The 22,097-nt window shown below is 39.5% G+C and overlaps 1 protein-coding gene across 2 annotated transcripts in view; it reads left to right on the top strand.

Annotated features, from left to right (window-relative positions):
- LOC148865487 (uncharacterized) overlaps positions 1-20,470 on the top strand; it is a 71,903-nt gene extending 51,433 nt beyond the window's left edge. For both annotated transcript variants that reach the window (XM_088978544.1, XM_088978545.1), the window contains exons 5-9: positions 11,960-12,032; positions 17,592-17,682; positions 18,549-18,628; positions 18,733-19,005; positions 20,204-20,470. In XM_088978544.1, coding sequence (XP_088834670.1) covers positions 11,960-12,032; positions 17,592-17,682; positions 18,549-18,628; positions 18,733-18,981 — 493 coding nt within the window. In that variant the 3' untranslated portion in view covers positions 18,982-19,005; positions 20,204-20,470. The remainder of the gene's footprint in view (positions 1-11,959; positions 12,033-17,591; positions 17,683-18,548; positions 18,629-18,732; positions 19,006-20,203) is intronic.
- Positions 20,471-22,097: the final 1,627 nt, after the last annotated feature.

Here is a 22,097-nt window from a genome sequence, read left to right on the forward strand (position 1 = left end):
TGCTGCCCAGTTGGGCTTCTTTGTATGGCGTGGGACCCAAGCATTGATCTACACACCAGCCACATGGGTTCGGCTCAGCCTTTATTACAAGGCCCAGCCGAATTCACTGAAAAACTCAGTGACCCCCTTGAGCCCATCACATGGAGCCTATGGGCCCAACACTTACATTAAGTGGTCCCTGGGCCAAGCCATCTTATAAAAACCTAGGGACTGTGGGCAGATGCAAGATTAGCCCATCAGGTATTATCCTAAATGGTCTTACACTTAACCTCTCAGCCCTTAATGATCAAGCACTGCCCGACATGAGAAGACCTCTCCCTCGGCTGCAAGGAACAGTGCCGCACTCTCTACTCACATGGATCCCGGGAATTAAAACCTTTTGCAAATCTTTTGAAACCGTACATATACATTTATATATATATTAATTTTGTAAAAACAAAATTCCAACGATTGAAATCAACTGCTGGTAGTTTGGTTTCCATCAGAGAGAGTGCATTCCCGATCATTACCATTGTCCGACAAAGGGGCTGATACTGTCACAATGATCACTCACTCAGATGAATTCTTAGACTGCCCCAACATGTCTAGGTTTTGACCCCCACTAAGGATCTCACTGATTGACATATCAAAGACAGCCCGATCCAACACCTAGTGAAGTATCATAATTGAGTCCAGGGGTCAGGTGTAATTTTCTAGTTTTGCCCATCTATCTCCAAGGTCTAGGGCAATACTGGAAATCTGGTCTGGTTCAAGGATTCAAGCAATCCCATACTGCATGTGCCTTGGGTCTTACCCTGATGGTCGAGATAAGCCATTCCAACACTTGGTAGTACATCAGTATCAGCCTTAGCAGGATAAATCTCCCCAGATTTATCCAATGGCTATGAACATTTAAAACTAACATGAGTCTATAAGTGTCTAGTTTTAGGGATTTACATAGAAATATACCAAACAACATGAATCAAACATGTACGTTGTTTATTTACACTAAATTTCAAAAGTACATCAAATTGGATTGAAGCTAAGGGCATACAAAACTGTCTAACAACTTCCATATGGAAAGAATTGGATCATTATCAGGCTATAGAGTGGAAACATGATGACGATGCTAAGGCCTATAGGAAGCTGGTTTCTCAGCAGCATGTGTTTGCCTTCTTGTTGGGACTGAACCCTGCCTTTGAACCCTTGAGAGTTCAGATCCTATGAAGCAAAGAGTTGTCGTCGGTTCACGAGGTATATTCCCTTGTTCAATAAGATGAAAGTAGGCGGAGTGTGATGGTTACAAGCGAGGGGGAGCAACAAGTTTCTTTGATGCAATGAGTAATAACAACATGGGGAAGAAAAGTGACACCAAGAAGGCTGATGATAAAGACAAGTTGTTTTGTACCCACTGTCGGTGCTCACAACATACATGTGACACATGCTGGGACATTCACAGGAAACCCAAGTGGGCAGTGAAGAAACAAGAATAGGGTAAAGGGCAAGGTCAGAAGAAGATGAACACATCACATAATGCAGCACATGTGGCAACCCTAGATACTCAGGTTGTCGGTACTACCCGGGACCACCTTAATAATTCTGACCCCAAGGAAGATATAATGAATTCCTTCAGAGACCACTTGGAGTCTTATGATAGGGCTTTGCGACAGATGGATAGCTCAGCCACTGGTACTTCTACTTCATTTGCATCTACATCAGGTAATATGGCTTCTGCATTCTCTGTCACTTCCACTGGTTCCCCTTGGATCATTGACTTAGGGGCCTCTAACCACATGACCGATAAGCCGAACTTGTTTTAGACTTATAGCCTTTTGTCAGGAAAGGGTAAAGTGAGGCTTGTAGATGGCTCATTCTCTTCCATTGCAGGCCAATGATCAATATCTCTTCCCCATGGCCTTAACCTGAATTGTGTAGTGCATGTCCCTCAACTCCCTATAAATTTGCTTTCAATTAGTAGTATCACAAGCTCTTTAAACTATAGTGTAACCTTTTTTCCTGGCTCATGTGTTTTTAAGGACCTAACTTTTGGGAAAACGATTGGTAGAGGGAGCTTAGTGGATGGTCTCTACATTCTCGACAATAGAGCTGGTCTCTCAGTGTCATCCTCAGAGTCACATAGTCAGTCAAATAAGAGTCAATTTTTTTTTTGTGGCATAGTTGGTTATGTCATGTTTCTTTTGAAATAGTAAAGTCTTTGTTTCCGGTTTTATTTAAGTCATGTTCAGTGTCAGAATTCCAGTGTCAAATGTGTCAATTGAGCAAACGATATAGAACAACTTTTCACTCAAATAATAAAAGATCAAGTGTTCCTTTTCATGTTGTGTATTCTGATGTATGGGGGCCTACTACCATAATCTCTGAGGGCGGATATAAGTACTTTATCACATTGATCGATGACTACTCTCGCTATACATGGGTATTTCCTATGCGTAGTAGAGACGAAGTTCCAAAGATTGTGAAAAACTTCCAGAGGATGGTATTTACGCATTTCCATGTTGAAATACAGATCTTCCAATCCGACAATGCAAAAGAATACTTCCATGGTGAGCTCAATGAGTTCTTTGCCTCCCACGGATCTATTCATAGGAGCTAATGCGCCAGAACTCCATAACAAAATGGCGTTGCAAAAAGAAAAAATAGACACCTTGAGGTAGCTTGCAGGATGGTGTTATACATGAATGTTCCAAAAAGGTTTTGGATGGATGCTATACTTGCAACTGCTTATGTCATTAATCACATGCCCTCCAAAGTGCTGAACTACATGGCCCCTCATCAATTGTTGTTCCCTCAGTCGCCTTTATTTTCCATTCCCATGAGAGTTTTTGGTTATCGTGCCTTTGTCCATGATTTGTCTCCGTCTCGAGGTAAGTTAGACCCTCGGTCCATTCCTTGTATCTTTCTGGGGTATCCCTCCTCTCGAAAAGGGTATCGGTGCTTTGATCCTATCAGTCATAAGTTTTTTGTGTCTATGGATGTATCCTTCTTTGAGTCTGAGCCATTCTTCCCTACTTCTCCTCAGGGGGAGAGTAGTAGTGTGGAAGAGGAGAAGCAGGTTCAGGTCCGACAAGTCTCTCTTCTTTCTATTCCGGACCTTGCTCCCTTTCGTGTCTTCCAACGTACACGTCATAGAGATCAGCAATGTGATAGGGGTGTGGAGCAGCCAAACATTGAGCAACCGACACCGTTCGACTCCCAGGAGGTAAGTCCAATCCCTGTTGCACATATTGATACCCCTACTCCTACTGTGGATGACCTTGACATTCCTATTGCTCAAAGAAAGGGAGTCAGGTCATGCACTACCAAACACCCTATTAACCAATTTGTCTCCTATGATCACATTTCCCCCTCATACTAAGCCTTTCTATCCGCAATTGATTGCATCCCTATTCCCAGAAATGTTGCAGAAGCCTTAAAGTGCCTGAATGGACAGATGCCATGAAGGAGGAGATAAATGCTCTTCATAAAAATCAAACTTGGGAATTGGTGGATCTTCTAAAGGGGAAAGACCCCATGGGGTGTAAGTGGGTGTTTACAGTTAAACACAAGGCAGACAGAACAGTTGAAAGGTACAAAGCAAGATCAGTATCCAAAGGATACACTCAAGTGTACGGGGTTGACTATGATGAGACTTTTGTTCCAGTAGCTAAGATGAACTCAATTAGGGTTCTCCTGTCATTAGCTGCTAATTTTGACTGGGAATTGCATCAACTGGACATAAATAATGCTTTTTTGAATGTTGACTTAGAGGAGGAAGTATACATGGTTCAACCCCTTGGATTATGTGCCAAGGGAAGTGAAAATAAGGTGTGCAAGTTGAGAAAGTCTCTTTATGGTTTAAAACAATCTCCCAGAGCTTGGTTTAGTAAGTTTCACATGGCAGTTCAGCAAGTGGGCTTCAAACAATGTCAGTCTGATCATACACTCTTTGTGAAGATATGTCAGGAGCAGGTTGCTGTATTGATAGTGTATGTGGATGATATCATCATTACAGGAAGTTGGAGTTCAGAAATACAAAAATTGAAACAATTCCTTGCATCTAAATTTGAAGTGAAAGATTTAAGTCCCCTGAAGTATTTCCTTGGAATTGAAGTCGCCCGCTCAGAAAAGGGTATCTTCATTTCTCAAAGGAAATACACCCTTGATCTATTACAGGACACAAGCAAATTAGGTGCAAGGCCAGCAGATACTTCCATGGATGTTGACCACAAGTTGGGTGACTGTGATGGTGAACCTCTGAAAGATGTGAAACAGTTCCAAAGGTTAGTGGGAAATCTGATTTATTTGTCTATGACCCGTCCAGACATTGCCTATTCGGTTGGGGTTCTAAGCCAATTCATGCACTCTCATAAGAAACCACACATGGAGGCAACAAAGAGAGTTCTTAGATACTTGAAAAAGTATCCCGGAACAGGTCTACTATTCAGTAAACATAATCACCTAAAGGTGGAAGTCTTTACAGATGCTGATTGGGTAGGTGTTGTGGATGACAGAAAGTCCATGAGTGGGTATTGCACATTTGTGGGAGGAAACCTAATGACCTGGAAAAGCAAGAAACAAAGTGTGGTAGCAAGGCCAAGTGCTGAAGTTGAATATAGAGCTATGGCACATGGGGTGACTGAAGTCCTTTTGCTAAAAAATCTTATAGGGGAGCTTGGAGTTGTTCTTCATAATCCTGTCTCTTTACTGTGACAACAAGGCAGCCATAAACATCGCCAGCAACCCTGTCCTACATGAGAGGACCAAGCACATTGAGGTGGACAAACACTTCATAAGGGAAAAATTGGAAAAAAGGGAAATTTGCATCCCTTATGTCAACTCCAAGGAACAACTCGCTGATGTCCTCACAAAAGGGCTTCCATACTCACGGCACAATGAGTTATGTGACAAGCTGGGCATGATAGACATATTCAGCCCAACTTGAGGGGGAGTGTTGTGAGGATTATTTAATTGTTATTTTATAATTGCTGTTAGTGGGTTGTCCTCTTAAGATGCTGTTAGTTAGTTATTTTCTTTCTTTCTGATTAGTTTGTTTCTAGGGAGTGCCACCAGGGGCATACTTGTAATTTCCATTCTTTTTATATTAAGTTAATATAAATAATGAACTGGCGACAACCAGAATAAGGTTTTTCATTTTCTCTCAATCATATCTTCCTCTTCTCTTTTTCTCTCTCGTCTCTCTCTCTCCATGAATGATTATAGGTCATCAGTAGTCTAGGCGAGCTCTAGTTCCTTCCGCAGATCTAGATCTAGGTACTATAGTTCCTTTATTAGAGCCAGGTTCCACTGAGATACCTTCCACTGTTGAGCCCTTACCTCCTTTGGATGACCTTGACCTCCCCATTGCGGTCCGTAAAGGAAAATGGCGTTGCACCACATCCATAGCCCACTGCATTTCCTAGTTCTTGTCCTATGATCACCTGTCTCCCTCTTAAATGACCTTCCCTCTCTCTTTTCTGAAACTCTCTTCGTGTACCTCTTCTCTTCCTCTCTTCTCTTATTCTCCTCTTCAATTTTGCATCCTTTTTCTTTTTAATTCAAGACTGATTGTAAGTCTAGATCAACTACTTGGTATCAAAGCCGACCTAGGAGCTCTTATGCTAGTTTGATTAGGCCGATTGCATGAGAACCTCCTAGGTTTGGAAGTTTTTCAACAAGGAAGGAGGATCGGCTGATTCTTGGAGGTTACTGGTAGTGTGCGGGTGCTACTAAAGAGATTGTAGAAGTTTGGGAGAGTTCCAGTAGTCAAGAAGAATCAGAAGAAGCTTCAGATCCTCAAGATTAGGGTTTTGCATCAACCAGAAAGTGGCGGCCAGAGATTTTTTCATAAAGTAAGCTTTTTCCTTGTGATTGACTTTAGAAAAGTTCATCTTGGTTTAGTTTGAGAGGTGCGGCTGGAAAATTTGTGTTTTCTTTAGGGTTTTGAGAGAACCCTAAAATTCAGAACCGTTATTTGTTTCAATTAGAATTTGAACTGGTTTCATTCAGAATTCTGTTTTCTATGTTCTTTGGAAGACATAGGCTGGCTGTTATCAGCTGTTTGGGTGTTGTTTCTCCTATTACAGTAATTAAAAAGGTTTTTTTTATTTATTCTTGATCAAGAATGGAGTTCAAGAGTCAAGGGGAAGGTGTTTTTGGGACTAGCAATTCTGGTAACATGTCTGAGAATACCTTTCAGATTACAACCATTAAGTTTGATGGGTCAAACTACCTAGGCTCAATTGGCCATGATGGCCATTGGGGGTAGGGAAAATTGAGCTACTTGTTAGGAGATGTGAAAGAACCAACTAAGGAGGACCAAACCTATACCAAATGGGTTCAAGAGAACTATTTGGTTATGACATGGCTGTGCAACTCTATGCAGCCACATATCAGTCGGAACTATTTGTGGGCAAAAACAGCTAAGTAAATATGGGATGTCATGAAAGAGACCTACTCCCAATCCCTTAGTGTTGCTAGGGCTTATGAACTGAAATGTGAGGTTAACTACCTTAAGCAAGGAGAGAAACCAGTCTCGGTTTACTTCTCTACACTGAAATCTTTGTGGCATGAAATTGACCACCTAGAAACACTTGAGTGGGAAAGCCAAAAGGATGCATAGACTCATAGAAAGCAGGTTGAGATTAATAGGGTTTTTGAGTTCCTAGTTGGTCTGAATCCTGATTATGATATTGTGAGACAGAAAGGTTATGATGCAGCATCAGCCCTTCCCACCGACCTTGGAAATAGTTAAACCTAAGTCTGGTGGTGATACGTGAAGGGTTGAGAGATCCATCACATGGACGCCCAAAGATTGCGGAATAAGGGGCGAATTTCAAAAATTATTTTCAAGGATAAATCTTGAACCTTAAACTGAACCAGATCTGAACCAAAAGGAATGGGAGAGAATGATACCTGATACGGAGAAGCAATATCTCCCAACGAAGGTGTTCACGCTCAAGGAAGGATCCAAAGACTGCTCCCACTGAAGATGGCGCAGTGCAGGATGGAGCAGAATCAGCAGTGTTCTTCCCCAAGAACTCTGTCCTTCGCAAGAAACAGCAGGATGGAACGTGAGCACAGCTTCCTTTTCAATCCTTTCTCAAAGAATTGATGTCAAGATCCAATCTTGACTTCTCCCACAGCTGGAGATCGAACTGGCAAACAGGGCGGCAAGAGCAGGGAGGCGGCAAGAGAGTATTCGCAGGGTGCAGAATTATCTCTTCTTGATTTCAGCACTAAAGAGGATCTGATGTGCTTCTTGGTCTCTCTCAAGGCTGCCGCCCCCTCCTTCCTTTTGTTAACTTGAAAAGATCAGCTCCTAATCCCATTAGGAGGTGCTTATCCAAATCATATTTGGATCAACCTTCTCTTCCAATGATAAGGATAAACCCTTATCTTATCTGTAGATTAGATTAGCTTTATCCTAATCTTATTAGGAGGTTTCTAGATCTGAATCACGTTCAGATCTGGACTCTCTGAGTGGATAGGATTAAGACCCTATCCTCACTGCTAATCCATCTCAGAATTCGCCCCTTTAATTAACTAAATTAATAGCCCAGTTCGAAATGGGCTTTAGGCCCATTAAGCTTATGTGCTCACTTAACCTTCCTAACTGCTGCCCAGTTGGGCTTCCTTGTATGGCGTGGGACCCAAGCATTGATCTACACATCAGCCACATGGGTTCGGCCCAGCCTTTGTTACAAGGCCTGGTCGAATACACTGTTAAAGACAGTGCACCCCCTGAAACCCATCAAATGGGCTCTAAGGGCCCAACACTTACCCTAAGTGGTCCCTGGGCCAAGCCACCTTGTAACACCCAGGGACTGTGGGCAGATGCAAGATTAGCCCATCAGGTATTATCCTCAATGGCCTTACACTTAACCTCTCAGCCCATAATGATCATACACTGCCCGACAAGAGAGGACCTCTCCCTCGGCTGCAAGGAACAGTGTTGCACTCTCTACTTATATGGATTTCAGGAATTAAAACCCTTTTGCAAACATTTTAGAAACCATAATATATATACTTTTATATCTCATATAAAATATATTTTGCAAAACAAATTTCAATGGTTGAAATCGGCTGCCGGCAGTCTTGGTTTCCAACAGTGAGAGTGCATCCCCGATCATTACCTTTGTCCGATAAAGGGGCTGATCCTGTCACTATGATCACCCACTCAGATGAATTCTCGGATTGTCCCAACATACCCAGGTTTTGACCCCCGCTAAGGATCTCACTGATTGGTACATCAAAGACAGCCCGATCCGACACCTAATGCAGTATCATAATCGAGTCTAGGGGTCGGGTGTAACTTTCCAGTTTTGCCCATCAATCTCCAAGGTCTAGGGCAATACTGGAAATCTGGTCCAGTTCAAAGATTCAATTAATCCCACACTGTATGTGCCTAGGGTCTCACCCCGGTAGCAGAGACAAGCCACCCCAACCGACTTGGTGGCACCACAGTGTCAGACTTGTCAGGATAGGTCTCCCCAGACCGACCCACTGGCTGTGAACATTCAAAACTAACACGAGTCTCAATAAGTGTCCAGTTTAAGGGTAATACATAGAAACATAACAAGGGAACATGAATCAAATATGTACTTTTATTCATTTACAATAAACTCATAAAGTACATCAATTTTGATTGAAGCTAAGGGCATACGAAACTGTCTAACAATACGGAGAGGGGTATAAATAAGGAAGACAAGCGGGATCTAGTATGTGAACATTGCAAGAAACCCAAACATAGTAAAGACACCTCTTGGAAGCTGCGCCCTCATTTAGTCCCGGAAAAACTCAGGAGCAAAAGAGGTAATGCTAATATGGTTGTTAATGCTGATTGTTCCTCCTCATTGGGCACAAAAGGCACACCTCTAGACACCCTAGCTCCGGGCTGCCCTAACTCAGTTGGAAAAGGAAGTTGGCAATTCAACTCAATCATCTTAGTCGCCATAAGCTCCCACATCAGCTTTTGCTCATTCAGGTACTCGGGCCTCAGCTTATCATACTTCAGCTCCAAGTAACACTGGAGCTCAATCAAGTGTCTATTGCTGATGGTTCCCTTGTTCCCATTTCTGGCAAGGGAGACATCAAGTTGTTTAATGCCATCTCCTTATCTTCAATTCTGCATGTTCCTAAGCTTAATACTAACTTGCTTTCAGTCAGTAGCATTACAAAACATCAAAATTGTTCAGTAACCTTTTTCCCTGGCCAATGTGTTTTTCAGGACTTGGAGACAAGGAAGGTGATTGGGACTAGTTGTGAGACGAATGGGATCTATCTACTTGGAGAGAATTTACATTGGGAAGATAGTGAAGATAGGGAGTCTTTTGTTTCTCAATCTATTAGTCAGGTTATGCCTTGGAATAATCGGTTGGGTCATTTGTCTTTTCGGTCTTTGAAGAGTTTGTTTCTTGATTTATTTAAGTTTGTTCAGATGTCCAGTTTGAGATGTGAGAGTCGTGAGCTTGTAAAGCATTGTTGAACATCTTATTCATTAAGTAATAAAAGAAGTAATAATCCTTTTGATATTGTGCATACCGATGTTTGGGGTCCTTATCACATCACTGCTATGGGGGGGTACAAATATTTCTTGTTGTTTGTTGATGACTATACCCGTTTTTCTTGGGTTTACCTTATGCGTTCTCGAGATGAGGTTCCTGCTTTGATCTAGATCTTTCATAAAATGATTTTAACCTAATTTGGGGTCAAAATCAAAATCTTCAGATCTGATAATGTGAAAGAATACTTTGCCAATCAATTAGCCTCTTATTTGCTTGACCATGGGATTATGCACCAAAGTACTTGTCCTCATACATCACAGTAGAATGGTTGCTGAGAGGAAGAATAGGCACATATTGGAGGTGACCAGATGCATCATGTTTAACTCCAATGTGCCTATTCATTTATGGGGAGATGCTATTCTTACAGTAGTGTATCTCATTAACCGAGTTCCTTCACGGGTTTTTGACATGAGGCCTCCATTTACCATCCTATACCCTGATAAAGACTTGTTTACTATTCCCCTTAAAACCTTTGGTTGTACTTGCTTTGTTCAGATTCTTGGACCTCATGTTCGAAATTTGATCCTAAGGTCTTCAAATGTATTTTTCTTGGTTATGCACAAACTCAAAAGGGATATTGTTGCTATGAACCCACTTCTGGGAGAAGATTTGTCTCTATGGATGTCACTTTCTTTGAGGATGTACCCTATTATCTTAGGGTCAGGGTGAAGTAGTGAGTGTGGGGTTAACTCATTAGAAGTTCCTTTACCTGTTCCATTGAGTGATGAGGGATGTAATGGGGAGGGGTGTCAGAGGTGCTGGGATTTGAGAGTCTATCACAGGCGGTGGAGGCAAGTTGATTTCGGTCATCAGCAGTCCAGGCCAGCCCCAGTTCCTTCTGCGGATCCAAATATATAGTTCCTTTATCAGATCCAGTTTCCACTGAGATACCTTCCACTATTGAGCCTTTACCTCCTTTGGATGACCTTGACCTCCCCATTGTTGTCCGTAAAGGCAAACGGCATTGCACCACATCCATAGCCCATTGCATTTCCCGGTTCTTGTCCTATGATCACTTGTCCCCCTCTTACATGATCTTCCCTCTCTCTTTTCTGAAACTCTCTTCGTGTACCTTTTCCTCTCTTCTCTTCTTCTCTTTAATTTTGCATCCCTTTTCTTTTTAATTCAAGATTGATTGTAGTCTAGATCGACTAAGACCGATTCAGATGAGGTGGAGAAGGAATATTGCACTACAAGTAGAAGCAGTATATGGTCTAGTAGAAACTGGAGTAGGAACATGGAAGCAAGAGGGAGTCTGATCTTCACTAACACTTTCCCTTTGAAAAGAAGAATGGGATGATTAGAACAAAGGTAAGGATTCAAGAAAGGTGAAGGATTCAATGAGGATCAAAGCATCTATATCCCTTCTAAATAGGAGAATAACAAAAAAAGACACTTGATTGACTTAGGGTCAAATTTATTTCTAGAAGGACTCATACCATGGACAAAGCAAATACAACCGGAGATCTTGAGGGCTAAATTAATTGTTGGTTCATCAAGGAAAAGGAATTGTTGAGGAGACTGAAGATTGAGTGTTTTTTATGGAAAGCCGGTTCATAAGATACACTATTGTCTCAACAATATCTCCATAGAAATGAGTGGGGACATGCATCTGGAACAATAGTCCTCGCGCCACCTCTACCACATGTTAGCAACCCCATTTTGCTAAGGGGTATGAGCATATGAGCTTTGATGAATAATTCCCTTCCCCTCAACAAACACCTGCAGATGTTTTTCAAAGTACTCCTTAGCATTGTCAAACCTTATGATTTTAACGCTTTTCTCAAATTGTCTCCACCATATTCAGAAAATTCTGAATAATTGTAGGTACCTCATCTTGACTCTTCATCAAATACAGCCATGTGTGTCGAGAATAATCATCAATGAAAAGAAGGAAATACTTATATCCAACAATCCTAGACATCAGTATGTATCAAATAAAAATAAAATAAGCATTACTTCTATTACTCGCAAAGTACATGGTTTTACATTGTTTTGACAAATGACAAACTTCACACTGAACATTCAAGTTTGACATAGAATTAAATAACTTTGGAAACAAAAATTTCATGGAACCAAAACACATATGGCCAAGACAACAATGCCACAATTCTAAAAGACAAATTTTCATTAGGACAGGACTCAGTCTTGCACAACCACCCTTTCTCAGATGTGTGATAAAAAAGATAAACTCCATATTATTTTTATAAAATGGAATATATAATATCTACATAGGCACACATGCTGCACTCATAGAAATTGTTTAGCTGTTATACATAATTCATTCTACTCTGCATTTTCTTCTAGGCAAACTTTTTGTATTACTTGTAGGTTTATAGTCTCATCCCACAATTCATGGAGATAATAGTGGTCTTTATTTGGCTGGCGAGATAATAATAATCCTTCATGTTTAACAGGGTCTGGCAAGATGTACCAGTACTTGTCATGGTCAGCATGCTTGCATACTTCTGCTTCCTGGAGCAACTGCTGGTAAAAGAATTATGTTTGCACTTCTGAAAAATGCAAAATGTACACTTTCTGTTTCTCATGTATACCATACATCTAGAACATTGTACATGGGGTCCACCTGTACTCTACTTGTGGGATCTGCTTGAAACAATATAACATTCACAATGTCTACAGTGCATTTGTAAGGCATATGAGAAAACAGATTTATGTGCTTAGTATTGCTTGTGCACCTTGTGCTCAATTTGGATATCCATATTTTTTTTAAAGCCCAAAGAGGCTTGTATTGGGGTAGGAGGTGCATTAGAACATTAGGGTAATATAGATGCAACAACCATATCTATAGAAGATGCCAAAACTAAACCCAATTGCCTTAAACCATCCCAACTAGACTTTAAAGCGTGCAAAATAAATATAAAATATAAACTGATGACAATCTGTGATATCATTTGGTAAATCTAAAACTTAGTATGATTTCTGGGAAGAAGCCCTTAATTTTGCAAGCCCATCTTCCATTTTATTATTACTTTGGGCATGAAAAACATTAAGAACCCAACAAGTTATTCATGAATCGTGAATTTTCTTTCCATCTTGATTGGAATTTCAGTATAAAGAAAACTCAACATTTCACAACATTGCATGGATTTCAGCAACAATGGTAAAGTTATGCCCAAGGTTTAAAGTATCGATAACCTGATATGCATGAACAGGCATATCGGGTGTTTCAATGCTTAATAACTTTTTGTTTTTTAGTTTTTCTTTCCAAAATTGCTTCAGGGGGTCGGTTTTAGGCATATCTACCTCCCTGAAACCACTGAAAATCCGAAACTCATTTGGGGTATTGGAGACCTGGCAATGCAATACGATATGCCCAATACGGGGCATATTGTGTCGAAATTTTGAACCTTGGTTGTACCTATGATTTTCTTTCAATTGGTATTGGTAATTGAATTAGTGTAGAGAAAAGAGGATATGCACAGGATGCATTGATGGGGAGATGGAGCTGAGAGGGAAAAATATTTCTTCGGCCACTAGTCTCATAGAAAAAGCCTAAAAAGCCTAACAGAAAATATAGCCCGGCCAAAAATCAAACCTAAAGAAAATCAAAGACTAAAAAGTATTGCTCTACACTAACAAGTGAAACATAAATAAATAGAAACCTCTCCTTAACACCTAACTCAGCCTTACCTGCCAGCCTTTAATTGTCTCCTGCAAAGTGCAAAGCATGCAGGAAACATAGCTGAATTTTAAGGCCCTTCAGGAAGTGTGTCCAGACGACTGTGTGAATTAACAGATGGTCTGCCTTTTCCATGTCCTCCTGACAGAGCACACAATCGTAAGACTATGCCTAGGCCTCTTTTGGCAAGTTGTTCCTTGGTTAGGTATTTTTAGTGATGCTGACTCTAGTTTGATTGAGAAGAAAAGAAGTAGAAAATAGTAGAGAAAAGACAGGGTTTTGAGTCTATCAGAGTGAGTGGCATCATCCCACTCTAAATTATATATTAGGATGTCACAAAGGAAGATATTACAAGTGTACTCCTGATTAATTAAGAGTACTCTTAATACAACACTCCCCTTCAAGTTGGGATATATATATATATCATCCCCTTCAAGTTGGGCTGCCCATCATTGGATTTAAAATAAGGAATGCAGATTTCTTCACTTTCAATCTTTTCATGTATGAAATGTTTGTCCACATCAGTATGCTTTGTCCTCTCATGCATCACTGGGTTGTGTGTGATGTTAATAGCCAGCCTTGTTATCATAGTAGAGAGACATTGATCTAGGAATCTCAAACCTCAACTCTGCCAGAATGTTCTTGAGCCATTGAAGGGGTGAGAGATCCATCATATGGATGGCCGAAACCTGCGGAAGGTTGGGCGAAATTTTAAAAATTTATCTCTCCCATTTAGGAATCGCATTCCCTATTTTAGAAAACTGCATTTTCAAGGATCAATCTTGAACCAAAACCGGACCAGATCTGAAACCAAAAGGGAGGAGAGGGATATACCTGATACGAAATAGCAACAACTCCCAATGAAGGTGTTCACGCCCAAGGAGAAGACCAAAACCCGCTTCCACTGAAGATGACACAGTGTGTGAAGAAGTAGGGTCAACAAGATGGCTCTTCAGCAAGAACCAGGACTCTTCAGCAAGAATCGAACAGGGGCTGGCGAGCATGTCTTCAAATTGTTTCTTCAACCAAGAAACAATATCAAGAACCTTTCTTGATGAATCCCTCAAGAGGAGATCGAGCTGGGTAGGGATGGCAAGAATAGGAGAGAATTTTGTAGGTTGTGTTAAAACTGAGGAATTCGCCCCTTTTTATAGTCTTCTTTGGATCAGCCTCTTAATCTAATTAGGAGAGATTTCTTGATCCAAATCTGATATTTGGATCTGGACTCTTAAATGGATAAGACTTGTCTTATCCTTTCTGCTAATCCTAATCAGATTATAAATCAGATCTTGCCTCCTTTTAATTAACTAATTTAAGCCTGGGTCGAATTGGGCTTTAGGCCCATTAAGTTTATGTGCTCATTTACCCCTTGTCCAATTGCCCAGTTGGCTCTCTTTGTATAGCGTGGGACCCAAACATTGATCTACACATCAGCCACATGAGTTCAGCCTAGCCTTTGTTACAAGGCCTGGCCGAATTCACTGTAGGAGATAGTAAACCCTTGAGTCCATCACCATGGGCTCTTAATGGGCCCAACATTTACACTAAATGGTCCTTGGGTCTAGCCACCTTATGAAAACCCAAGGACTGTGGGCAGATGCAAGATTAGCCCATCAGGTGTTACCCTCAATGGTCTTACACTTAACCTCTCAGCCCATAATTATCAAACACTGCCCGACAAGAGAGGACCTCTCCCTTGGCTGCAAGGAACAATGTTGCACTCTCTATTCACATGGATCCCGGGAATTAAAACCTTTTGTAAACATTTTGAAACCATAATATATATATATATATATATATATATATATATATATATATATATATATGTATCTCTATATAAATATATTTTGCAAAACAAACCTCAATGTTTGAAATCAATTGCCGACAGTTTAGGTTTCCATCAGAGAGAGTGCATTCCCCGATCATTCACTTTGTTCGACAAAGAGGTTGATTTTGTCACTATGATCACCCACTCAGATGAATTCTCGGACTATCCCAACATACCCAGGTTTTGACCCCCTCTAAGGATCTCACTAATTGGCATATCAAAGACAGCCCAATCCGACACCTAGTGTAGTACTATAATCGAGTCTAGGGGTCAGGTGTAACATTCCGGTTTTGCCCATCTATCTCCAAGGTTCAGAGCAATACTGGAATTTGGTCCGGTTTAGGGTTTCAAGAAAACCCACATTGCATGTACCTTAGGTCTCGCCCTAGTAGCTGAGACAAGCCACCCCAACCAACTTGGCGGCACATCAGTGTTAGCCTTGGCAAGATAAATCTCCCTAGACCTATCCAATGGCTGTGAAGATTCTAAACTAACATGAGTCTCATAAGTGTCCAGTTTAAGGGTATTACACAGAAGCACACCACAATGACATGAATCAATTATGTACTTTATTCATTTTCAATAAATGTCAAAAGATACATCAATCCGATTGGAGCTAAGGGCATAACTGTCTAACTGGCTTGGGAAAATATAAGAGGAATAAAGGAAAAAATATGTATTATATAGTTTCTATTTTATAAAATACATTTTTATTATATAAAACATTATTAGGTCGGTCTCAGGTTGGGAAGTTTTGAGAAAGCTCGAGCCTGGCCTGAAAAAAAGTAGGGCCCGAGCCCAAGATCACAGGCTTAAAATCTTGTCCAAGCTTAACCAAGAACGGGCTGGGCTAAACCAGCCCACCAATATAGTTTCCAATGCAACGCCTAAACGCCAAGAAAAAATGTATTAGGTGCATGCTTAGGGGCCTGAAACACATATATAATATGAAACATTTATTAAATAAAAATAAATATAAAATATATAATATTTTATTTGTTAGTTTTAGTTTTTATAATAGGACATGTTGTGTGTTATCATGTTTTTGTTGTAAGTAAAAAAAAAATAATCTCAAGGGTTTCACTTTGACAAAAGAATCGAACTGAGGAAGAGGAGAGAACAACAGCCCTCCATCGTTCCGACACAGTCCTCTAAGTCCAGGTGAGTTAATCAGTTTCCTCCTTCGTTTTGTTCTTTTTTCCCACTGGTTTAAAACAGTGGTTACACCCCATTTTTCTCCTCTTCCTTTTTGTTGGACTAAAACCATTCTTCTTTCCTTGTTTGAATCATATTATTGGACTAAAACGGGGGCTCCGCCCCCTTCTTTTGTTCTTAAATTTCTTGCGTGTTTTCAGCTTTTTTCCCTCATTATTCGTGTCTGAAACAGGGGCATATTCTTCTTTTATTTTAGTTCTTTTTCACCAGCTTTTCTGGGTCTAGAACAGGGGCTCCATCCCCTTCTTTTGTTCTTAACTTCTTACATTTTCAGCTTTTTTTTTGTTCTCATCATTAGTGTCTGAAACAGGGGCGGAGCCCCTTCTTTTCTTCTTCATATTTTTTCTTTTATTTTAATATTTTTTCACCAGCATTTCTGGGTCTGGAACAGGGGCTCAAGCACAATAGTAAGTGCAGAATACATAAAACAAAAAAAAACCAGTTTAGAAGGGGTAGAAATCCATCGGCTTCTTCTTTTAAAATTCCATCGCCTAGGCGAGGACTAGGTGCCCGCCTAGGCGCCTAGGCACCTAGGTGCCCCATGGTCACCTAGCCTCGCCTTGGCACCTTGAAACGATTAGGCTTCCCTGCCCTTGAACAAGTCTAATACAAAGTATTCTTGTAATTTTCTAACTTATAACTCCATAGTGTTTAGGATTTATATACATGTTGATTTTGGTTTTCTTCTTTTTTTTAATGGAAAAAGTGACACCTTAGAACCTAGAAAACACGTTAAAATTTCAATTAATGGCTTTTAGGTTTTCAAAACATGTTAAAAAAATACAATTGAAATGCAATGAATCAGGTCAGGTCAGTATCGGGTTATACCCTATAGGGTTAGATTGGGTTTGGAAATTATATGTTGTTGATCCGGGTTGGGTCAGGTTCTGGTTGGGACATAGGAGGGCTGGGTTGAGGCAAACCTATGCTGAATCCAACCCATTGACATCCCTAAAAGCCAACTTGTCTCACAACATCATTTGATCTACCAAACCAAGCTTAGGGAGATAGCTTTCAGCCGTACATAGACTTTTTTAACCTTTCTTTTGTCTCTTTAGTACAAAAACCTAGGAGCTGAATCATATACACATCTTCAAGAGCACCACCATTTAGAAAAACATTTTTAACATCCAACTAATGCAACCACCAATCAAAGTTAGCAGCAAAAGAAAGGACATGGATACAATTCATCTTTGCAACAAGGCCTTTCGTTGAGAATTCATGCTGCACCGTTTTTCATTATTGTTTATTGTAATGTTATTCATTTGAGTATTACAATAAGTGTCCCTTCCTAATCTAATTAAATTTTTACATTTTTGTCCCAGCTGATGGTAGCATTGGTTTGTGTTTTTAATATGCACAGGTTTCTGAGCTAGGCCCTCGTGCTCTGGCCATATCTTTGCCTTTCTCTTGTGTTCTGGGTCTCCTCTCTGCCATGATAGCTTCCACAATGGGTAAAATACTGTCAAGTCTAATGTTTTTAGCTTTAATCTTTATCTTTTGTGATTTATGATGAGAATGGGAAAAATTTTCTCCTATTTGTCAAGTATGAGCCATTTACCCAATTCCTCTAGCATGTGCCAAAAGAGGCATTTTTTCTTGGCCTTTTGACCAATGCAAAAGTTCCAAAATATGCTTTGCATTATCCAAGCTTCTAATTAAATTCATTCTATCTGGATTTTGATACTCTGCCACATAAATGGTTGATCCTGAGTATTGCTTGTACTAGAAAATGGAAAACTGCAATCTGATTTCAAACCTGTGATAGAAAAGAAAGAAGTTTTGCAGAGAAGAGAAAAGAGAGAAATTGGAAAGAATGGGAGAAATCCAAAAATCAGATCTGACCACCCCTTTCATTATCTTATATACTCACAAATGAGTCTAATTACAATGACAAGTATACCCCTAGTAAGTCGGCTACTGCTAATCAACATAAAAAACACAAGTATTATCAGCCGAATCTCAGCACTTGTCAGATGGATGGTCTATATCTATGGATTGCCATGGTATTTCTCCACAGCATTTTCCAATTACTACATCTCTTTCTGAATCCTTTTAAAATATGAACTATCCATTACCTCTGACTGTCTAATGCATTACATAGATAAGATCTTAGGTTTGTTCCATTGGATCAACTTTGAACTCTACGGTAGAACCCACTGAATGATACATTGACATCCTTAAATAGTTTTTAAGTGTGATAGGAGAAAATGATGTCTTCTTGCAATAGTCCTGATGAGAGTATTGCTCTTGAATTGGTAAGATGTTCTAATTTTCCATGAATCATGACTAAATGATTTTTACTATCTCATGGTTTCAGTAAGCAGGAGTTTCATCTGGGCTTATGCTTCCTTCCAGTTTGCAATTGTGATCCTGTTTGCCCATATCTTCTATAATATAGTAAGTTGGAACATTTCCTTTAATGAGTTTCTCCATCCTACTTTGATTATTATCCTCTTCATACCTTAAGATCTAGAATTCCACTTATGTGATAAAAATTGCAGCTCAATGTTAATGCAATTCTATCAGTCCTCCTTTCCTCTTTCACTGGGTTTGGGATTGCAATCAGCACAAATTCTTTACTCGTGGAATACCTGAGATGGAAAGCAAGCCAGGAACTGCGATCTGCACATCAACAAAATAGAGGTGGATGGCAGAGATCACCAGCAAGGGAGCATTCCAATGTGGGGCCAACTGATGGAACCAGGCAGCAAGATTCCAGGACTGAGAACACAAATCCTCCCCAAGGATAAAGCAACTTTGATTCACTTATATAGGTTCTCTCTCTCTCTCTCTCTCTCTCTCTCTTTCTGACACACAGGCATATACACTTACATTTAGTGTCTATAACTTCTTTCTAGTTGAATTTAGATCCCCCCGTTGATGCAATGATGAGGATGCCAGATAAAGATGGATAAATATTCACTGCTCATCCAGCTTTTATCCTTGGCAATCCAATCAATAGACCATCTATGGGATGTATTAAAACATCATTATGTCCAATGTTTCTTGGCCATTTAACTCTTGGGCCTTATTTGTTTGAATTTTCTAACTTACCCGGGAAAGTGCACTTACCCAGGTAAATGTTTCCCAGGTAACACTTACCCATGTTCTTTTGATTCTTAGGTAAGTAATAGAATGGCTTTCTTTACCCATAAAAAGCCAATATTAAAATGGGCAAACTTGTCCCATTATGTTTTATAAACTTTCCCCCTAGGTGGGAAAGTTATTTACCCTCCTACGAGATGGGTAAGTTTTACTTGGGTAAGTGAAGCTGATTTTACCGTGGGACCCAATACTCAATGCAGAAAGAACGCTTTAAACTTGGTCAATGGGAAAGAGATACCCATTGATTAACTCCCCCCCCCCCCCCCCCTCTTATTTACCGGTAAACGAATGGGGCCTTAGGTTAAATTGGAACTGCTGAAAGAAATGTGCCCAGCAATAAAAGAAATCCATTATCAGGCCCTTAGGTTGACTTAGTTTGTAAAATTATTAGATGTTTCATCCCAAGAGGGCTTTCAACATTGAGCTGTCCAAACCATTGAATTGAACTTGGTTAAACTGGGCATTCTACTTTGTTCCAGCTTTATTTCCACAAGTTGAACTGTGAATTGTAGATATAATTTATCACATTACCACATGTTGGTACACATTGTGTATGGAGTAATGGACCACTCATCTTATAGATCTATGGTTAGTAGAATCTGTCAAATTTTAACTGCCTCTCTTACAACTTCTTCCAGTAAGAATTGTGTAGATTGAACAATATAAAAAGCCTTTTACACCTTCTGAAGACCTAAGCATATTTTTGTTTTTCTAATCACCTTGAGGAATACGTGTCTTGGAGATACTTAGTTGAGGAATCTTAAATGTTGTCTTTTTTTTTTCTTATTAATTCTTTACTGATGAATCTCATTTTTTTCTGATAATTAAAAGCTACTTGTATTAACTTATGTTTTCTTTTAAATACAGGTTCAGAGGAAAGAGATTTGGTTAAAGAATTGGACAATGCTTCTTGCTAATGTTAATTAACTCTGCAATCATAGATTCTGTTCGAACTCAATACAGGTGTAGGAGTTGGAATGGAGAGAGAGGTTGATTGTATTTTAGCCTTATATTTATAAAGAATTGATTTATAAAGGAAAAGTTTATTGTATACAAGTTATTGTAAAGAGCATTTGTGCAAATAGTCATTTGCCCAAGAGTTTATATATAGATAAGGCGATCTATTCAATTCAAGTGCTCAGGCTCAGCATACAATCATGAGAAATACATCCTCTAGGAATGGATTCCTAGACCAAGTGTTCAAGTGTGAGAAAGAAAACGATCTGAGCACCTGGAGGTATGATCAAGAATAGCCCTGCAGTTGACCAGAATCCTTCAAATCTGCCAAGGACTACAAATCTACTCCGACAGAGCTTGAATGACATTCAAAGCAGCTCTTTCAAAAATAACACATTGTAACTGAAGCTATTGAGCAAAGCTCAAGCTTTCCATGCAACAAAGCCAAGTTTTTAGTTTCTAAAGCCAAACAACGAGGTGTGAACCTGAGTAAATACTAGATCACCAATATGATTTCTAAGACCACCCCAACTGCTTATCACATTTCAGAAGTAGCACCATTAAAATTGATTTTTGTTGGAAAATGGGGTTACAAAATTTGGAGAAGCTCTGAGGTGTATCTAAAAGACATTGCCATTAGAATGTTCTTTGCCTCCAATCAGTTAATGCTAGGTTATAGGCAAATTCATTTCTAGGGTACAACAAAGCCTTGGGTGAGAAATTGCAAACAATAAAGTTGAAGATTCTCAAATGAAACCTTTTGTGAGACAGTCGTGGTTTAGTCTCCAAACACACCCTTATATGCGGTTTAAATTGAATGCAATTTTCCTGAATTTAAAATTGCAAATTGCAAGTTGCAATATGTATTTTTTTTTTTTTGTGATTTTGCAAATGACATAAATTATGATTTGTGATTTTGCTTAGTAACTTGCAATTTCACAAAATTCATAGTTTGTGATTTCGTAAACTTCGGCTTTTGTGATTTATGATTTTGTAAAGTTATCTATTTGCGATTTGCAATTTCACAAAGTTAGCTAACTATAATTTGCGATTTTGCAAAGTTAGATAATTGCGATTTGCGGTTTTGCAAAGTTAGCTAACTGTAGTTTGTGACTTCGCATAATTGTAGTTTATGATTTCATACATCGCAAATCCTCATTGCATCAAATGTCATTGCATTAAAAATATAGTCACTTCTCATGAACCACGTGAAGTGTGAGTAAAGTGTGCCTTTAAAGTGCCTCTTTGTGCCGCACACGTGTGTGTGCACATTGCACAATAGTGAGTCTCTATACTCTCCTATAATTCTAAGGAGTGTAAACAAGCTCCTTAAAAGCTCAAGTTAAATTTAATAAAATTTCAATTGGGATAAAGCTTAAAAGAAGAGAAATCAAATTAAAACAAAGAGTTTTGTTGGGAATTTTAAAATGGGCAAATTTCTTAAAATACCACTATGGATTAATCTCTATCGAGATTGAAGTTCAATAATCCCCCACTTTGATTGATCAATTACATAGGTCTCTCTTAGTCCAAGATACTATGACATAGATATCTCAAAATCTTGTCAAAGTTATTGGTGGTAAGACCATAAACCAATTACTCTCAAGACAAACTGAAAATATCCATATACATAAAAATGCATTGTCTCTACAAGAGTTCCAAATTTGCTTAACATTGTTGGCCATGTGGTTTTTTCCTTGTTTCATGAACACTCTTGAAAGCAAAAACCTAAACTTTCATAAGAAGCAACACCACTTCTATGTACACGTAGGTGAAGTTCTATTATGTGTTTTATTACTTGACA

The sequence above is a fragment of the Nelumbo lutea genome, chromosome 3 (genome assembly GCF_056320005.1).
Source record: "Nelumbo lutea isolate HS-2025 chromosome 3, American lotus-T2T, whole genome shotgun sequence".
Classification (NCBI taxonomy): Eukaryota; Viridiplantae; Streptophyta; class Magnoliopsida; order Proteales; family Nelumbonaceae; genus Nelumbo; species Nelumbo lutea.